The sequence below is a fragment of the Trichomycterus rosablanca genome, chromosome 18, assembly GCF_030014385.1.
Source record: "Trichomycterus rosablanca isolate fTriRos1 chromosome 18, fTriRos1.hap1, whole genome shotgun sequence".
In the NCBI taxonomy this organism is placed as follows: domain Eukaryota; kingdom Metazoa; phylum Chordata; class Actinopteri; order Siluriformes; family Trichomycteridae; genus Trichomycterus; species Trichomycterus rosablanca.
This window is the reverse complement of record NC_086005.1, coordinates 29033930-29053690: the sequence shown is the minus strand read 5'-3', so window position 1 is coordinate 29053690 and position 19761 is coordinate 29033930. Positions and strand designations below refer to the sequence as shown.

Sequence of the window (19761 nt, the reverse complement as noted above, 5' to 3'; positions counted from 1 at the left end):
TTTGTATTGAAGTGTCTTCTGTTAGCGATGAGGTATAGACGAAGAATGAAGACTCGGTTGACACATTTCACTTGCAATTAAGAAGTTTATTACAGAATGAAACCGTATCGATCGAACAACTTTGTCCGGAGAGAGAGCATGTAGTCGAATCTTCTCTCTCTGACTCCAATGACATTTGCTTCTCCTTATATACTTGAATATTCAGACAAAAAACATATGGAATGTATTAGGTGTGTCATTTTCTTACAACTCAGTAGAGGTTCGCACAGTCCTACTGACAGCTAGGGCCTCTGTGTGATTGATATATTTTCTATAGAATAACAGAACTGTATGGACTAAGGATGTCTAAGAATGGATCCCAGATGTGGATTCGTGTAACAGAATACACCCTGGCCTCCTTATGGAATGTAGGATCTCCCAGAAGTGTGGGAATATTCAAACACAGCCTCCTTCTACAAAATAATGCATTCTCCACAATAACTCATATATGAGATTATGAAAAGGGATATCTGAATAAAATATTGTCTGTGTAACTTCCAGATACATCAGTATCATTATTGTTTAAATCACTAATCAGTAACTTAAATAAAATATTAAATCTGACACAAAGTGCTCAGAGCAGAAACAGAAGTGAGTGAGGTGTAAGCTGCTCAGTACTGGTGCTGTTTTCATATGAAGGATGTTCAGCTGTCCAAATACTTTTGGTCATGTGGAGCATTACTTGGAGAAATCTCTGTCTTCTGATTGGTGGATGTGGAACAGGGGGCGTGTCTGTGTTCCTGCAACACGTTTAAGCTCCGCACCCGACATGAAAAATATGATCAAACCAGTACCAGCAGTGCCAGCACCAGTATCACCAGTACCAGCACCAGCACCAGTACCAGCAGTGCCAGCACCAGTATCACCAGTACCAGCACCAGTATCACCAGTACCAGCACCAGTGCCAGCACCAGTATCACCAGTACCAGCACCAGTACTGCTCCTGTTTCTCCAGCAGACCGCTTCACTGGTCTCTGCAGTTTATTTCCAGGTGAAGAGATGAAGCAGAACGTCGCTGTTCCTGCATTTCTCAGTAAACTCTGGACTCTGGTGGAGGATCATCATACTGACGATGTTATTTACTGGAGTAAAGTAAGTAAGTACTACTGAACCCGAGCTTTAGTGACTAATCCTAAGCTGTAGTCACCTCATACTCATACACCAGTGTTAATAAACAGCAAATACACCTGCATAGAATTATTATTATACACAGTGTGCTGGGAGTTTATATTTACTTTATCAGTCAGTAGTTATATACAGTCAGTAGTTGATATATATTTTATCAGTCAGTAGTTGATATTCAGTTTATCAGTCAGTAGTTGATGATAATAATAATAATAATAATAATAATACTATAATAATAATAATAATAATACAATTTTAGATATTGCCGTCCCAGCCACAATCTGCACTTTCACAACTCTCCAGCAGAGGTCACCATCATTACACTATTGACGGTTACCATAGATACCAATGATAAAACCTTTATTAATTAAATCAGATCCTCCACCTTTTATTCCTAATCACACACTATCCCCTGCATACCTGCACTGTATACACTATATGGCCAAAAGTATGTGGACGCCTGAAAATCATGGGCATTATATTTAGCTCCGTTGTTATTTGTTAGGTGGATGGATGGGAAGCGAGCATGACGTTTCAGGCTTTGATCTTGGTTCTGATCTCGTTCCCTGTTTTTCAGGCCGATGATCGACAGCGCTGGAGGTTCCGGCTCTGCTCCGGGATTTTTCCAGCTCGGTGCAGGAAACGGCGTCTCTGCAGAACCTGACCGTAAGAATCTGTGTGATCTGTTCCCATCATGCACCAGCAGCACGAACCGCCTGGTCCAGGTCTCACCTCAACGTCTTACCTGGGTTCCAGTCGGGGCGTTGGCCGGGTCGTTTCAGAACTCTTATTCTGTTTACTGTCAGACACTCAGATGCTGAGCTTGTGATTGGTCGTTCAGATCTGTGTCATTTCCACCTCAGCTTCAGCTCATGGACAGCTCAGCTCCCGCTCACTCTGAATCTCTGGTTACAGCCGGACGCTCTCACAGCAGACGTGTGCTCGGACGGGACGGTCACCTCTGACATCACACACCTGCTCGAACCTCAGCCTGAGCAGCACAGGTGAGACACGTCACCGCCTACATTTCAACTGGAGAGGAGACGAGAACCCCACCCCTCCACCCCCATCGCTAGCTTGGTATTAGTCTCAATCAAACGCTGCTATAGGAGAACATGTCAATCTCCTCACAGACAGTGAGATTGCAAGGTTTGAACCCAGGTCTCCGGGTCCCTCACTGCTGTGCCGGTGTCCTTCACTATATTTATCTCTATATCCAGTTGCACCTGCAGAGGGCGCCACTGAGAGCTCAGTGTGTGGTGTTTCCTCCTGACAGGAGAGCAGATCTTCAGGTCCAGGAGCAGGTCTGGTCCCTGTGGACCTCACTCTGCCCCTCAGAAGAGAGATCATAACCACACGTAAGATGTGTAAGATTCATTTCTTCATTAAAGTCACATGATGCTGATAAACTGATAATTATTTTATTGATTCAGTAAATGTGATTGATCTCAGTGGGATTGTTTTAATGATTCTTTTATATTATTTTTAATTGAATGTTGTTTCCTGATGATCAGGGCTGCAGTGCTGGACCCGCTCACTCTCATCAACTCACATCTGGAGCTTTTATCTGAGGTACGACCAATAATCCAAAATAAATACCTCACACATCCTCAATTATATAAAAACAAGAGGTTTTACTTTCACTTCAACACCTGTGGTGTGTGTGTGTGTGTGTGTGTGTGTGTTTCATTTTTAGTCTCTACAGCTGTCTAGACTCAACAAAGGAATCAGGTACACAACCTCACACAGGTACACAACCTCACACAGGTACACAAGCTCACACAGGTACACAACCTCACACAGGTACACAACCTCACACAGGTACACAAGCTCACACAGGTACACAACCTCACACAGGTACACAAGCTCACTAATACACAACCTCACACAGGTACACAACCTCACACAGGTACACAAGCTCACACAGGTACACAACCTCACACAGGTACACAAGCTCACTAATACACAACCTCACACAGGTACACAACCTCACACAGGTACACAAGCTCACTAATACACAACCTCACACAGGTACACAACCTCACACAGGTACACAACCTCACACAGGTACACAAGCTCACTAATACACAACCTCACACAGGTACACAAGCTCACACAGGTACACAAGCTCACACAGGTACACAAGCTCACTAATACACAACCTCACACAGGTACACCACCTCACACAGTTACACAAGCTCACACAGGTACACAACCTCACACAGGTACACAAGCTCACTAATACACAACCTCACACAGGTACACAACCTCACACAGGTACACAACCTCACTAATACACAACCTCACACAGGTACACAAGCTCACACAGGTACACAAGCTCACTAATACACAACCTCACACAGGTACACAACCTCACACAGGTACACAACCTCACACAGGTACACAAGCTCACACAGGTACACAACCTCACACAGGTACACAAGCTCACTAATACACAACCTCACACAGGTACACAACCTCACACAGGTACACAAGCTCACTAATACACAACCTCACACAGGTACACAACCTCACACAGGTACACAAGCTCACACAGGTACACAAGCTCACTAATACACAACCTCACACAGGTACACAACCTCACACAGGTACACAACCTCACACAGGTACACAAGCTCACACAGGTACACAACCTCACACAGGTACACAAGCTCACTAATACACAACCTCACACAGGTACACAACCTCACACAGGTACACAAGCTCACTAATACACAACCTCACACAGGTACACAAGCTCACACAGGTACACAAGCTCACTAATACACAACCTCACACAGGTACACCACCTCACACAGTTACACAAGCTCACACAGGTACACAACCTCACACAGGTACACAAGCTCACTAATACACAACCTCACACAGGTACACAACCTCACACAGGTACACAACCTCACACAGGTACACAAGCTCACACAGGTACACAACCTCACACAGGTACACAAGCTCACTAATACACAACCTCACACAGGTACACAACCTCACACAGGTACACAAGCTCACTAATACACAACCTCACACAGGTACACAACCTCACACAGGTACACAAGCTCACACAGGTACACAAGCTCACTAATACACAACCTCACACAGGTACACAACCTCACACAGGTACACAACCTCACACAGGTACACAAGCTCACACAGGTACACAACCTCACACAGGTACACAAGCTCACTAATACACAACCTCACACAGGTACACAAGCTCACACAGGTACACAAGCTCACTAATACACAACCTCACACAGGTACACAACCTCACACAGGTACACAACCTCACACAGGCTCACAAGCTCACTAATACACAACCTCACACAGGTACACAACCTCACACAGGTACACAAGCTCACACAGGTACACAAGCTCACTAATACACAACCTCACACAGGTACACAACCTCACACAGGTACACAACCTCACACAGGTACACAACCTCACACAGGTACACAAGCTCACACAGGTACACAACCTCACACAGGTACACAACCTCACACAGGTACACAACCTCACACAGGTACACAAGCTCACACAGGTACACAACCTCACACAGGTACACAAGCTCACTAATACACAACCTCACACAGGTACACAACCTCACACAGGTACACAAGCTCACACAGGTACACAACCTCACACAGGTACACAAGCTCACTAATACACAACCTCACACAGGTACACAACCTCACACAGGTACACAAGCTCACTAATACACAACCTCACACAGGTACACAACCTCACACAGGTACACAACCTCACACAGGTACACAAGCTCACTAATACACAACCTCACACAGGTACACAAGCTCACACAGGTACACAAGCTCACTAATACACAACCTCACACAGGTACACCACCTCACACAGTTACACAAGCTCACACAGGTACACAACCTCACACAGGTACACAAGCTCACTAATACACAACCTCACACAGGTACACAACCTCACACAGGTACACAACCTCACTAATACACAACCTCACACAGGTACACAAGCTCACACAGGTACACAAGCTCACTAATACACAACCTCACACAGGTACACAACCTCACACAGGTACACAACCTCACACAGGTACACAAGCTCACACAGGTACACAACCTCACACAGGTACACAAGCTCACTAATACACAACCTCACACAGGTACACAACCTCACACAGGTACACAAGCTCACTAATACACAACCTCACACAGGTACACAACCTCACACAGGTACACAAGCTCACACAGGTACACAAGCTCACTAATACACAACCTCACACAGGTACACAACCTCACACAGGTACACAACCTCACACAGGTACACAAGCTCACACAGGTACACAACCTCACACAGGTACACAAGCTCACTAATACACAACCTCACACAGGTACACAACCTCACACAGGTACACAAGCTCACTAATACACAACCTCACACAGGTACACAAGCTCACACAGGTACACAAGCTCACTAATACACAACCTCACACAGGTACACCACCTCACACAGTTACACAAGCTCACACAGGTACACAACCTCACACAGGTACACAAGCTCACTAATACACAACCTCACACAGGTACACAACCTCACACAGGTACACAACCTCACTAATACACAACCTCACACAGGTACACAAGCTCACACAGGTACACAAGCTCACTAATACACAACCTCACACAGGTACACAACCTCACACAGGTACACAACCTCACACAGGTACACAAGCTCACACAGGTACACAACCTCACACAGGTACACAAGCTCACTAATACACAACCTCACACAGGTACACAACCTCACACAGGTACACAAGCTCACTAATACACAACCTCACACAGGTACACAACCTCACACAGGTACACAAGCTCACACAGGTACACAAGCTCACTAATACACAACCTCACACAGGTACACAACCTCACACAGGTACACAACCTCACACAGGTACACAAGCTCACACAGGTACACAACCTCACACAGGTACACAAGCTCACTAATACACAACCTCACACAGGTACACAAGCTCACACAGGTACACAAGCTCACTAATACACAACCTCACACAGGTACACAACCTCACACAGGTACACAACCTCACACAGGCTCACAAGCTCACTAATACACAACCTCACACAGGTACACAACCTCACACAGGTACACAAGCTCACACAGGTACACAAGCTCACTAATACACAACCTCACACAGGTACACAACCTCACACAGGTACACAAGCTCACACAGGTACACAAGCTCACTAATACACAACCTCACACAGGTACACAACCTCACACAGGTACACAACCTCACACAGGTACACAACCTCACACAGGTACACAAGCTCACTAATACACAACCTCACACAGGTACACAACCTCACACAGGTACACAACCTCACACAGGTACACAAGCTCACACAGGTACACAAGCTCACTAATACACAACCTCACACAGGTACACAACCTCACACAGGTACACAACCTCACACAGGTACACAACCTCACACAGGTACACAACCTCACTAATACACAACCTCACACAGGTACACAACCTCACACAGGTACACAACCTCACACAGGTACACAAGCTCACACAGGTACACAAGCTCACTAATACACAACCTCACACAGGTACACAACCTCACACAGGTACACAACCTCACACAGGTACACAACCTCACACAGGTACACAAGCTCACTAATACACAACCTCACACAGGTACACAACCTCACACAGGTACACAACCTCACACAGGTACACAAGCTCACACAGGTACACAAGCTCACTAATACACAACCTCACACAGGTACACAACCTCACACAGGTACACAACCTCACACAGTCATGTGTTTATTAACCCTGTATGTATTCTAAAGTTTATTATTCAGCCCAGATGACAGCACTGCTAACATTCAAACCCGGATCTTAGAAATCCTTTTATTATTATTATTTATTGTAATAAATGATTCAGATGTGGTGATGAGTTATACTCACTTCCTGTTTGTAATTTCATCTGAAATCACACACTCATCACCAAACCACCTTCACTAAAACACACACACACACACACACACACACACTCAGGAGTTTAACACACGACCTCAAGTGTTCTATTGCTTTTATACAACAGTTTCTACAAAATAAAGAAAGAAAATAAATCAAAGAAGCCCTGAATTTCATAATAAATATCCTTTAATATTGACGATACCTTCCGCCAAAAAGTAGTTCCACACCGAATATAAAGTTTAACACTACACAGCAGACATCCCAAGTTGCAAAAACTCATTTTAGGGAGGTAAGAACAAGAAGAAGAAGAAGGCGAGAAACTCCGAAGGGAAAAAAGGAAATAAAAAACCTCTCACACACACCAAAGGATTATGGGTGATAACAGAACTCTTAGGAGCTGCTTACTGGGCTATTAAGCTAACTGTTTGCGTCACTAACACATTAATGTTCCCTACATAGTGCACTAGATTGTGTATCAGATAACGGATTTAAAACACGATCGGGAATAAGGTCGGTGTCGCCTGCGTGCGCGTTTGTGTGCATGAAGTTTGTCGTTACTGGCAACGCGTCAGCGGAGTAATACAGTTGTGGTGTGAAAAGGCCGCGCTGTTATCACCAATATCAGCACGGTTAGAACGATTCTCAACCAATCAGATTGTAAGGTCGGAACTAACTGTTGTATAAATTCTAATAAATCTAATTAAATACGAATAAAAGTTGTTCTGTGTTTATTCATTAGTCATCATGCAGTACTTGTTTATCTTTCATTTTATTATTTTAATTCATCTTTTAGAATTAAAGAACTCCAAAACATCTCCACACTCAGAACCAGAGCTGCTAAAATGTGTGTATACATGTGTGTGTGTGTGTGTGTGTGTGTTTATTGTGTGTGTGTGTGTGTGTGTTTATTGTGTGTGTGAATGTAAGTGTGTTTATTGTGTGTACGTGTGTATCTATGTGTGTATTTAGGTGTTCGTGTGTGTGTGTGTGTGTGTGTGTGTGTGGTTAGTTCAGGAAGTCGAAACCTCCTCAGTTAAAGTTCAGTAGAAGTGAAGCTGCAGTAAAACATTTCAGAGTTGATCAGAAATGTTTGGACTCTTGATTATTTTCAGCGTTTGTTTGGGATCCGAGGCTCGAGATCCTAAAGGTGAGTTTTATTCTTTATTTCTTTAATAAATGTTCATTTTTAGGTTCAGTTTCTACTGTAAAACATTACTTTTTTATCACGTGTTGATCAGCAGAAAGAAAAAAATACATCTGCACTAATCAAACTTTATTCAATAAAGAACATAAGAGTTAAATATAAGATATTTATTCATATTTAGTTAATTTTAATATGATAAATAAACTTTATTAATAAACGAATCTTTAATTTTAGTGAATAATCGTTTATCACCTCAAATAAAACAAGTTTCTTTATAATTAATGTAGTAATAAAGTATAAAATAACGTTAAACTTTTAGTTTTCTTATATTTACATGATAAACTTTATTAAGAGATTATTTTTAATGTCCTTATTATTTGGTGATGTGAGGAGGAAGTTCTCTGTGTTTTATATCATCTTCAACTGTCTGCTAAAAATCCAAATGTTAAACTTTTATACCTTTATATTATTAATCTAATATTAAATCTCGTATTTATTAATAAATAATGATGATGATGATGATGATTATTATTATTATTCTATAGAAGAACATGCAGTGCAGTGGACACACAGATGTGTAATAATCTGATCACATTAATAATCGATTGTGATGAAATAAGAGTGGTGTGTAAACCCTGATCATATTATGGCGTCACATCAATGTCAGAACTAGCGCGCGCTCGGCTGCTCTTTCTGCGCGAGACTTTTGAAAGGGGCGGTTTTGACAGTTTGGGGGCGGAGTCAGGGCTGTGACGTGTTTCCGTTTAGCCTTAGTCAGGCAGGTTAGATTCTGGTGTGTGAGAACCCCGGCAAAGTTCTAAACACAACATGTGGTATAGCGGGATTATGTAGAGTTTCCGTTTTCAAACACCAGATCGGGGTGGATGGGAACATTGTCAGGGTTCATGCTGAACGCTGCATTCGACGGGTAAAAGAGCAGAAGTTGCTCGACACAGTGATCGCCATGTCCATTCCTGTGTACTGGGTTGTGCCTGCATGTGAACCATCAGATTGCACCACTTGACAAAGCATGAAGCTAAACACTCGCCTTTATCTGCAATTGTTTAAAAGAACGTGTACATTCATTTCTGTGTTTAAACAAAAGCATAAAAAAACCAACAAAAGCTTTTTTATTATGTAAACATGTCTTTTATATCTAAACTAATTGATTATTTTATCAGTTCTACATCATCTGTTTCTCTCTATACTGTGTTAGCCTCCTTTCTGTTCTTCATAATCAGGACCCCCACAGAGCAGGTATTATTTAGGTGGTGGATGATTCTCAGCACTGCAGTGACACTGACGTGGTGGTGGTGTGTTAGTGTGTGTTGTGCTGGTATGAGTGGAGTTAAATACCGTGTCCACTCTATTAGACACTCCTACCTAGTTGGTCCACCTTCTCTCATCTATTGCTGCTGTTTGAGTCGATCATCTTCTAGACCTTCATCTGGGTCACAGGACGCTGCCCACGGGGCGCTGTATTTATTGTCTTATTTACTCATACCAGCACAACACACACTAACACACCACCGCCATGTCAGTGTCACTGCAGTGCTGAGAATCATCCACCACCTAAATAATACCTGCTCTGTGGGGGTCCTGATTATTAAGAACAGCATGAAAGGGGGGTAACACAGCATGCAGTCAGTCAGTTAGTCAGTAATTGTAGAGCTACAAAGTGCTTCTATATGGTAAGTGGAGCTGATAACATGGACAGTGAGTGTAGAAACAAGGAGGTGGTTTTAATGTTATGGCTGATCAGGGAAAGAAAGAAAGACTTGTCCATATTCAGTGTGTAAAACAGTTTAGCTCCACTTTTGCTGTTTTTCATGTTTTGTGAATCTGACAGTTTAGCATTTATTTCATGATGAATAGACCACTTAAATGGTGTTAAAGGCTTGAAATAAAATCTTTTTACATTTCATTTCAAATGACAGTCATTTTTTTCTCTTTTGTAACGCAAGATTTTGAATTGAACAGCATATACAGTGTATCACAAAAGTGAGTACACCCCTCACATTTCTGCAAATATTTCATTATATCTTTTCATGGGACAACACTATAGACATGAAACTTGGATATAACTTAGAGTAGTCAGTGTACAACTTGTATAGCAGTGTAGATTTACTGTCTTCTGAAAATAACTCAACACACAGCCATTAATGTCTAAATAGCTGGCAACATAAGTGAGTACACCCCACAGTGAACATGTCCAAATTGTGCCCAAATGTGTCGTTGTCCCTCCCTGGTGTCATGTGTCAAGGTCCCAGGTGTAAATGGGGAGCAGGGCTGTTAAATTTGGTGTTTTGGGTACAATTCTCTCATACTGGCCACTGGATATTCAACATGGCACCTCATGGCAAAGAACTCTCTGAGGATGTGAGAAATAGAATTGTTGCTCTCCACAAAGATGGCCTGGGCTATAAGAAGATTGCTAACACCCTGAAACTGAGCTACAGCATGGTGGCCAAGGTCATACAGCGGTTTTCCAGGACAGGTTCCACTCGGAACAGGCTTCGCCAGGGTCGACCAAAGAAGTCGAGTCCACGTGTTCGGCATCATATCCAGAGGTTGGCTTTAAAAAATAGACACATGAGTGCTGCCAGCATTGCTGCAGAGGTTGAAGACGTGGGAGGTCAGCCTCAGACCATACGCCGCACACTGCATCGACTCGGTCTGCATGGTCGTCATCCCAGAAGGGAGCTGACGCACAAGAAAGCCCGCAAACAGTTTGCTGAAGACAAGCAGTCCAAGAACATGGATTACTGGAATGCCCTGTGGTCTGACGAGACCAAGATAAACTTGTTTGGCTCAGATGGTGTCCAGCATGTGTGGCGGCGCCCTGGTGAGAAGTACCAAGACAACTGTATCTTGCCTACAGTTAAGCATGGTGGTGGTAGCATCATGGTCTTGGGCTGCATGAGTGTTGCTGGCACTGGGGAGCTGCGGTTCATTGAGGGAAACATGAATTCCAACATGTACTGTGACATTCTGAAACAGAGCATGATCCCCTTCCTTCGAAAACTGGGCCTCATGGCAGTTTTCCAACAGGATAACGACCCCAAACACAACCTCCAAGATGACAACTGCCTTGCTGAGGAAGCTAAAGGTAAAGGTGATGGACTAAACCCAACTGAGCACCTGTGGCGCATCCTCAAGTGGAAGGTGGAGGAGTTCAAGGTGTCTAACATCCACCAGCTCCGTGATGTCATCATGGAGGAGTGGAAGAGGATTCCAGTAGCAACCTGTGCAGCTCTGGTGAATTCCATGCCCAGGAGGGTTAAGGCAGTGCTGGATAATAATGGTGGTCACACAAAATATTGACACTTTGGGCACAATTTGGACATGTTCACTGTGGGGTGTACTCACTTATGTTGCAGCTATTTAGACATTAATGGCTGTGTGTTGAGTTATTTTCAGAAGACAGTAAATCTACACTGCTATACAAGTTGTACACTGACTACTCTAAGTTATATCCAAGTTTTATTTCTATAGTGTTGTCCCATGAAAAGATATAATGAAATATTTGCAGAAATGTGAGGGGTGTACTCACTTTTGTGATACACTGTATATTTGATACCCCATTGCTGCCAGCGTGACACTGATAAATTCTGTAATGACCAAGTCTTGATAACCTGCCTTAAAAAACATAAGAATAAAAAAATCTAAATGTATCCTCACATTTACATTTTGCGAGGTGGCGCCTGGTCAGCACCTCTGTCCTGCCTGTGCACACTGAAAGTTCTGGTATAAAGAAGCTAAAATCCAAAGAAACGCAAATAAGAAAATAAGAAATAATTTTTAAACGTGATTTTCTTGGTGAGACGATTAAAGGTTAAAATCAGGTGACTGAAGTTCCTCCACAACAACATGGGGTGTATTTTGTGTAATTGATTATAAATAAATTTTGTGTATTTTGTGTAATTGATTATAAATAAATCATAAGAAATGGGCGTGGCTGAAACACCTGAACCTAATGATAAAAAGGTGTGTCCACATACAGAGGAAGTACAAACAACACTAATCAACACTAATCAACCCTACTCTAATTCTCACATCAGAATAAATACTGGAGTGAATGAATGTAGCTGGATGTGGATTACAGTGCTAATGATCAGGTGTGTGTGTGTGATCAGAGATCCGGTGTATCGTGGTGAATCTGGAGTATGTAAACTGCACATGGAACAATGACGGGGTTCCTCAGGAGAACTTCACCTTCTACAGCAGGTATTACAGCATCACGCCTCTTCATGTACATGATAAACGCAGTACATATACGCTGCATATACATGACATACGCAGTACATATACACTACATATACACTACATATACACTGCATATACTGTACATTACATACACTCTACATATACATGACATAGCCAAAACTATGTAGACACTTGAAGAGCAAGCCATGCAGATGACAGGAACGTCTAAAAGAATCTAAATGAAATCCAGTTTCCTTCGACTCGAGATTGTTAGCTGTTGATTTGCTAAGTGAAAGTAGGTGAACGGCTCATTTTGACCATGACCTTTTAAGCAGACCTGTATGTGTGTGTGTGTTTGTGTGTGTGTGTGTGTTTCAGTTACATCAAGAAAACAGACCGTGAGAAGTGTTCATCATATCAGGTTCTGAGGGGGGTGAGGGTGGGGTGTGTGGTGCCCTACAGCGAATCCAAACTGCTTAGATTTGAGACGCTGCACGCTTGGTTATACAGAGACAACGACAGCGTGGTGGCACAACATGAGCGTACACTCATCAACATGGGTAACACACACACGTACACACACACACACACGTACACACGTACACACACACGAATAGTGAAACAGTGCTGATGGTTGAAATGATTTGGTAGTAAATGAGTAAAAGACTGAAACTTTTACTGTCGCTCTAATCTGTGTTTCATCAGGTGAGGGTATCAGTTCCCACACTGACTCAATGGGGGGGAAATAAGGGGGTAGTGGGGGACATTGCGGGAATGGGTTGGGGGTGGAGGGGGTTAAAAAATAATTTGCCGTCTTTGTATGTTTTATCCAGTTCAAAGTTAGTTTTACTATAGTAAGAATTAATATAGTTTTAACATGAATATAGTTTTACTGTTAATGTGGCTGTAGACGTGTTCACCTGTTAGATCTGAAGTGTTTTATCAGTGTTTTTATTTATTTATGTTTAAAATCATAATATTGCCACTCGGGTGGCGCAGCAGTAAAACACACTAGTGCACCACAGCTGACATTTTGAACTCATCGGTTCAAATCTCGGCTCTGCCATCCGGCTGGGCGGCTGTTTGAACAACGTTTGGCTTGTTGTTCATCCAGGGTGAGAGCCGGAGCTCCGACCTCATAACTGAAGCAATTACGACCTCTGCTGGCTGATCGATGGTGTCTGTACAGAGTCGAGGAATAATGCGTTGATCAGGGTGTGGCTCTCTGTACACAAAGCTGATCCACATGTGAACTCGCCTCGTGCAGGTGAAAAGATGCAGTCGGCTGCTGCACACGTGTCGGAGGGGGCGTGTGACAGTCTCGCTCTCCTCAATCAGGAGTGGAGATCAGCATCAGTAGAGAGGAAGCGGAACATAATCGGGTAATTGGATACGACTCGATTGGGAGGAAAATTTGGAAAAATGCAAAATATTTAAATTAAAATCATAATATTAATAATAATAATAAGGATCCCGTCACTACATTAAATTATAAATATAAAGAAAATCAGTCGAGCTTTAAACTTTAATAAATGTCTTATGGTGCTGTATTTATTATTTGATTGTGTGTGTGTGTGTGTGTGTGTGTAGTGAAGCTGAATCCTCCGTGTAACCCCTGGGTAGAGCTGACGGATCCTGAGCTCTGGTTTCACTGGAACAGTTGCAGTAAAGCTAAACCTCGCTGTCAGGAGCAGCAGGTTCGCCACAGAATCGACCAGAACAACTGGAAGGTACGCGGCTCCGTTTACCTCATCAATACTAAATATCACAGCACCACGCCCGTCACCACGCCCATCACCACGCCCATCACCACACCCATACAATTCCGGACAGATCTCCAGGATCTTTAAACTCTGGACACTCAGTGGTTGTGTTTCTCCTCAGCCTCAGGGCTCGGTGTGGGAGAACCAGTACAGCGTTCCGTTTCCCAGTTCCCGAGGAACCTACGAGTTCCAGGTGAGGGTTCGCATGTCGTCCACCTGCGGCGAGTCTGAACTGTGGAGCGACTGGAGCGAGTCGGTGTTCTGGAGCTCCGAGACGGCCAGAAACAACACGGGTGAGAACACAGGACACAGACTCTACCATACCGATAGACCTCACACAGATGAGCCGTGTATTAACTTAATTTTACATTTCGGGGGGTGAGACCTGTTCCCCGGGCGTGTGTGTGGTCTTGTTCTGTAATGAAGCGTTTGATGTGTTCTGTGTTTCAGTAGAGACGTCAGGAGGGATGTCGCCTCCTCTGATAGTGCTGATGTCCTTCAGCGCCGGGGTCGTCCTCATCATCCTCACCTGCCTGCTGGTCCACAGCGAGAGGTTCACTTACTTTATCATCTCCCTTAAACCACAATCACGCTCCACTGTCACCAACATGAAACGCTTCTCAGCCCCTGATTGGTTCGTTGCTACTCTGACTCCGCCCCTTGAGTATAATTTCTTACCTCTTGGTTCCTTGGAGGTGACCAAAAGTATGTGGACACCTGAACCTCTGTCCTGCACCGTCTGTGTCTGTGTGTCTACAGTCTGTGTTCCGATTTATTCCAGTGATCCTGGATAAGATGGAGCTCAGAGCTCCGAGCAGCACAGTCGAGTCCTTCCAGACCAGATACGTTTCTGCTATGGAGCTCACTTTGTGCTAACAGAGGAAGGGCCCTTCCCCAAACTGTTACTGACTCCCTTTAACAGTGGTAAGCACTACACTGATTCCTCCACCACACTTTACAGTTAGCTCTGCATTTGGTCAGGAAGTCCAACAAACCCAGATTTAACCTGTTAGACTCCCAAATAAAGCGCTTCAGTCCAGTAGTGGTGTTATTTACACCAATCCACCTAATGCTCAGGTCAGGACGATTAAGGGGCGTGGCTAACAAGCCCAATCAGGAGCGTCATACACTTTAAAATATAAAAATAAAACAAACCACAACAACAGAAGCTAAAAGTTGGACTCTGTGTTTATTTCTGACTGTTCCAGGCTGAGGGTGATCCTGGTCCCTGTGGTCCCGAGTCCCAAAAACGTGGGAGAGCTGATTTACAGCTACGATGGAAACGTAGAGGTACGTTTATGAGAGCGCTCGTCCTCTGTGCAGCAGGAAGCGTTTTCAGGTGGTGTGGGTGTAGCATCACCACCACGACTTCCTGTTCACACTTTAACATTAGCACTGAGTCACCGCAGTAACGTCGAGCTGAGCTGTACAGGAAGTAAACGTTCCTATTTTCATCTCATTTCCTGTAGAAGTGGCTGCACATTTCTAAAGAACTGCAGGACGGGTTCAGGAGCAACTTCAGCGAGAGACCCTGCAGCGTCAGGGAGTTCAGGACCGAGCAGAGCCAATCAGAGGCCGAGGATCTGCTCCCGCCTCACACCGCCGTCTCGTACGATTATCAACACATGCAGAGCTGCTCCTGCTCCCCCGCAACCTCACCCTCACCCTGATCCTCAGCCGCAACCTCAACCTGATCCTCATCCTGATCCTCACCCTGATCCTCATCCGCAACCTCACCCTGACCCCTCATGCCCTCCCACAGCACTGCTCTCTCTCTCTCTCTCTCTCTCTCTCTCTCTCTCTCTCTTTCTCTGCTGTGCTCTGTATTAGAATGATTGAATCAGTGTGTTTGACACGTGTATAATTCGGGGCCCTGGGGTGGTGCAGCGTGTACACGTGCGCCCCCACTAATGTAAACATGTAAATAATTATTCATTTATTCTTATAACTATAACAAACTTACAGTCGCTGCTGCTGGTAATCACAATGTAACACGTGTGTGTGTGTGTGTGTGTGTGTGTGAGAGTGTGTGTGTAAAATAATCAGTAGTTTCTGTGCAGTGTGGGAGTGAAGCAACATTTTGTTTATTTTCTATTATTTCTATTTTGTAATAAAATATATATATATATATATGTTTGATTTATTACACATCAAAAAAATTTTAATACATTTTTGTGATTTTACTGAATAAACTTTTGCTGCACGTGTTCCTACAGAAACTGTAATTAATCATTTATTTTAATAATCATAATGATCTGTACTTTATATAATCGAGCCTGTAGAGAAGTGAAGTTTATATATTTCATTTATTTTATGGATATTTCAATAAAAATATTTGTACAGACTCTACAAACTCTACAGCCTCCCTCTATTATTACATCTACAAACATCCACATTAAATATCAGCGTTAATAAAACAGCAATAAATCTGTTATAATAACAAAACTCTGTTTAATATCAGTCATTTACACTCAATTACTGAAGAATCATTTATTATATGTAAATAAATCTCCACATCGTTCCTGCAGCTGTAATAAATGCACGTGTACAGCATCATCATTACATTATTTACTTTATTAAACAAGAGATTTTAGTTTATATTGTTTTTACTTCATCCTGGTGATTAAATAGAGACTAATAATAAAAATATAAATAATAAATCATTCAACATCAGATCCACAATAAAGAGCAGATGATTAAATCTGTTGTGTGTGAGTGTGTGTGTGAGTGTGTGTGTGTGTGTGTGTGTGGGTGAGTGAGTGTGTGTGCGGGTGATAGTCTGCTGCTCTCTCTAGGCCAGCTGATCCTCGTACTGCTTTCTGAAACAATCACCAGCAGGAAAGAAATCCCAGCTGCGCTCCTGATACATCTTCCACACGTACGACTCCTGACACACACACACACACACACACACACACACACACACATTTAATACACACACAGAGGAACGTGCAGGTGGAGGGGGCTGGACAGTGATGGTGGATGTGGTATTGGATGGGGATGGTGATGGACAGTGATGGATGGTGATGGTGGAAGATTGTGATGATGGACGACAGTATTGGATGGGGATGGTGATAGACGGTGATGGTGAAGATGGTTCTGGGTGGTATTGGTGATGGTGAATGGTGATAGTGGGTGGAGTGTGATGTAAGTGGTATTGGGTGGTGGAGGATGGATTTAGATGATGATGGTTTTGGGTGTACAGGGTGATGGAGATGGTGGAGGATGGTATTAGTGGTGGTGAGTGGTGATGGTTTTGGAAGATACAATATGAGTGTGCTGAAGGTGGTTTGGGGTGATGAAGATGGTGGAGGTGGTGGAGGTGGTATTTGGTGGTTTTGGGTGGTACTGGGTGGTGGAGGTGGTTACCTGGCCGGTGTGCTCCGTCTCCTCCTTGTTTATCAGGTACATCAGGAAGAACCTGAAACAAACATCATCAGATCCATCATTCACCCCTCAGCTTTACTCAGAGCTGAAATGGCTGGTGTGTGCTGTGGAAACCACGCCCTCCTGCTCTCAGATTAGAGATGAGAGAGATGGGCCATTTATGGGTGATGAGTTCACATCACCATGGTAACCACAGGTAATTAGTCACTCACAGGTAATTAGCCAGGTTGTGCTCGTCCAGGGTGTGGGTCTCAAAGCCGTGGGGCGTGGTGTCGAAATAATCGCTCCCGATTCCACAGATGAAACATTTAGTCTGAAAGAGAGAAAAAACACCAAGAGCATCAATCACACGCCAGGAGCCACGACCCAACCCAACCATCACGTGGAGATCAGGTTCCTCTACCTCCATGTCCTCCTTAACCTGCTCCTGCTGGTCCCTCAGCTCACCGAACGCATCGATGATCAAACCTGCAGCAGAAACACAAGATTTTACTACAGCAGGAACTCCAGCAGATCTGTTCCTGCTCAGGTCCTCACGGAACAGAGGTGTGGTCGGTTTCACCAGGGTTTCAGAATGGGTCACGAACCCAAAACCTTTCCATCATGAGTCTGTGAGAGCTTCTCTAATCAGATCTGAGTTCTTATTGGAAAAGGGAAACGTCTAGGACGATGGTTTTTAATCTGTGGTGCTTAAAGCTTCCTCAGGTGGAGTGAGTGGGTGGGTGGGTGAGTGAGTGGGTGAGTGAGTGGGTGGGTGAGTGAGTGGGTGGGTGAGTGAGTGGGTGGGTGGGTGAGTGAGTGGGTGGGTGAGTGAGTGGGTGGGTGGGTGAGTGGGTGGGTGGGTGAGTGAGTTGGTGGGTGAGTGAGTGAGTGGGTGGGTGGGTGAGTGAGAGTGGGTGGGTGGGTGAGTGGGTGAGTGACTGGGTGGGTGGGTGAGTGACAACCGGGTGGGTGAGTGAGTGGGTGAGTGAGTGGGTGGGTGAGTGAGAGTGGGTGGGTGGGTGAGTGAGTGAGTGACTGGGTGGGTGGGTGAGTGACAACCGGGTGGGTAAGTGAGTGGGTGGGTGGGTGAGTGAGTGGGTGAGTGAGTGGGTGAGTGGGTGGGTGAGTGGGTGGGTGAGTGGGTGGGTGAGTGGGTGGGTGAGTGGGTGGGTGGGTGAGTGGGTGAGTGATTGGGTGAGTGGGTGAGTGATTGGGTGGGTGGGTGGGTGGGTGAGTGATTGGGTGGGTGGGTGGGTGAGTGGGGGAGTGATTGGGTGGGTGGGTGGGTGAGTGGGGGAGTGATTGGGTGGGTGGGTGGGTGAGTGGGGGAGTGATTGGGTGGGTGGGTGGGTGAGTGGGTGAGTGGGGGAGTGATTGGGTGGGTGGGTGGGTGAGTGGGTGAGTGAGTGGGTGAGTGAGTGGGTGAATAAGGTCGTACCCTGGATGATGGCCAGCAGAATGACGATGACGAAGAAGAAGAAGGTGATGTCAAACACAACACGGTACAGCTCGTACTCATCACCGGCCGGATCCTCGATCTCATCACCGATACCCCCGCCCGCCCTCACGCCAACGTACATGTGAAACAGGTAACACTGGGGGGGGGGGGGGAGAGAGATTACCCTGAATCTTTTTACAATATCAGGTACGGTAGATGGTGAAAAGCCTAAAGTATGTGCAGTCTTTATTAAGAAATGTTCTTTCTGAACTAATTGATTCTCTTCTCAAGTTTGGAACACAGTTTTGATTACATTTGACTAAATGTCCCAACTTTTTTGGAAACAAATGAAGTGTATCTTGCAGGATATTGAAATGTAACTACTGGGATTCAGATGCTGATGATGAAGGTGAGGTGAGATGTGTAGTAGAAGAGAGAGGGCGGGAGGACCGGACTCACCGTCATCATGTCGTCACACTTCATGTCGGGTTCGTCCTCGTCTTCACTCTTATTATAAAACTTACGGAAGAAATTAAAGGCGACCACGGTGTAGAGGTATACAACCACTGCCAGGAGCCCTACTGTCATCATCAGCTGGAACACACACACACACACGTGTAGCAGTGGGTGAATCAGAACAATCATGAGATTCTGGTGA

General features: G+C 44.4%; 2 protein-coding genes across 2 annotated transcripts in view; one reads left to right on the top strand and one right to left on the bottom strand.

Annotated features, from left to right (window-relative positions):
- The first annotated feature begins 341 nt into the window (after positions 1 to 341).
- Positions 342 to 16551, top strand: il2rga (interleukin 2 receptor, gamma a). The gene is made up of 12 exons (XM_063013810.1): positions 342 to 407; positions 831 to 1030; positions 1742 to 1889; positions 2080 to 2168; positions 2503 to 2522; positions 12464 to 12554; positions 12912 to 13093; positions 14124 to 14275; positions 14445 to 14589; positions 14723 to 14849; positions 15505 to 15586; positions 15766 to 16551. Exons 1-12 carry the CDS (start codon positions 342 to 344, stop codon positions 15964 to 15966), a joined length of 1503 nt encoding a protein of 500 aa, XP_062869880.1. The 3' UTR covers positions 15967 to 16551.
- A 32-nt stretch (positions 16552 to 16583) lies between these two features.
- Positions 16584 to 19761, bottom strand: part of ryr1a (ryanodine receptor 1a (skeletal)) — a 60270-nt gene continuing 57092 nt past the window's right edge. Inside the window, exons 101-106 of the mRNA XM_063013809.1 lie at positions 19563 to 19697; positions 19104 to 19260; positions 18087 to 18151; positions 17896 to 17996; positions 17666 to 17717; positions 16584 to 17183 (exon numbers count right to left, since the gene is read on the bottom strand). Coding sequence (XP_062869879.1) covers positions 17088 to 17183; positions 17666 to 17717; positions 17896 to 17996; positions 18087 to 18151; positions 19104 to 19260; positions 19563 to 19697 — 606 coding nt within the window. The 3' untranslated portion in view covers positions 16584 to 17087. The remainder of the gene's footprint in view (positions 17184 to 17665; positions 17718 to 17895; positions 17997 to 18086; positions 18152 to 19103; positions 19261 to 19562; positions 19698 to 19761) is intronic.

Coding starts and splice junctions, on each gene's coding strand:
- il2rga (XM_063013810.1), top strand. CDS start 342: ATGTCTAAGAATGGATCCCAGATGTGGATTCGTGTAACAGAATACACC. Junction 14,276..14,444: donor ACTGGAAGGTACGCGGCTCC/GTTTACCTCATC, acceptor TGGGAGAACCAG/TACAGCGTTCCGTTTCCCAG. Junction 15,587..15,765: donor GCTACGATGGAAACGTAGAG/GTACGTTTATGA, acceptor CATTTCCTGTAG/AAGTGGCTGCACATTTCTAA.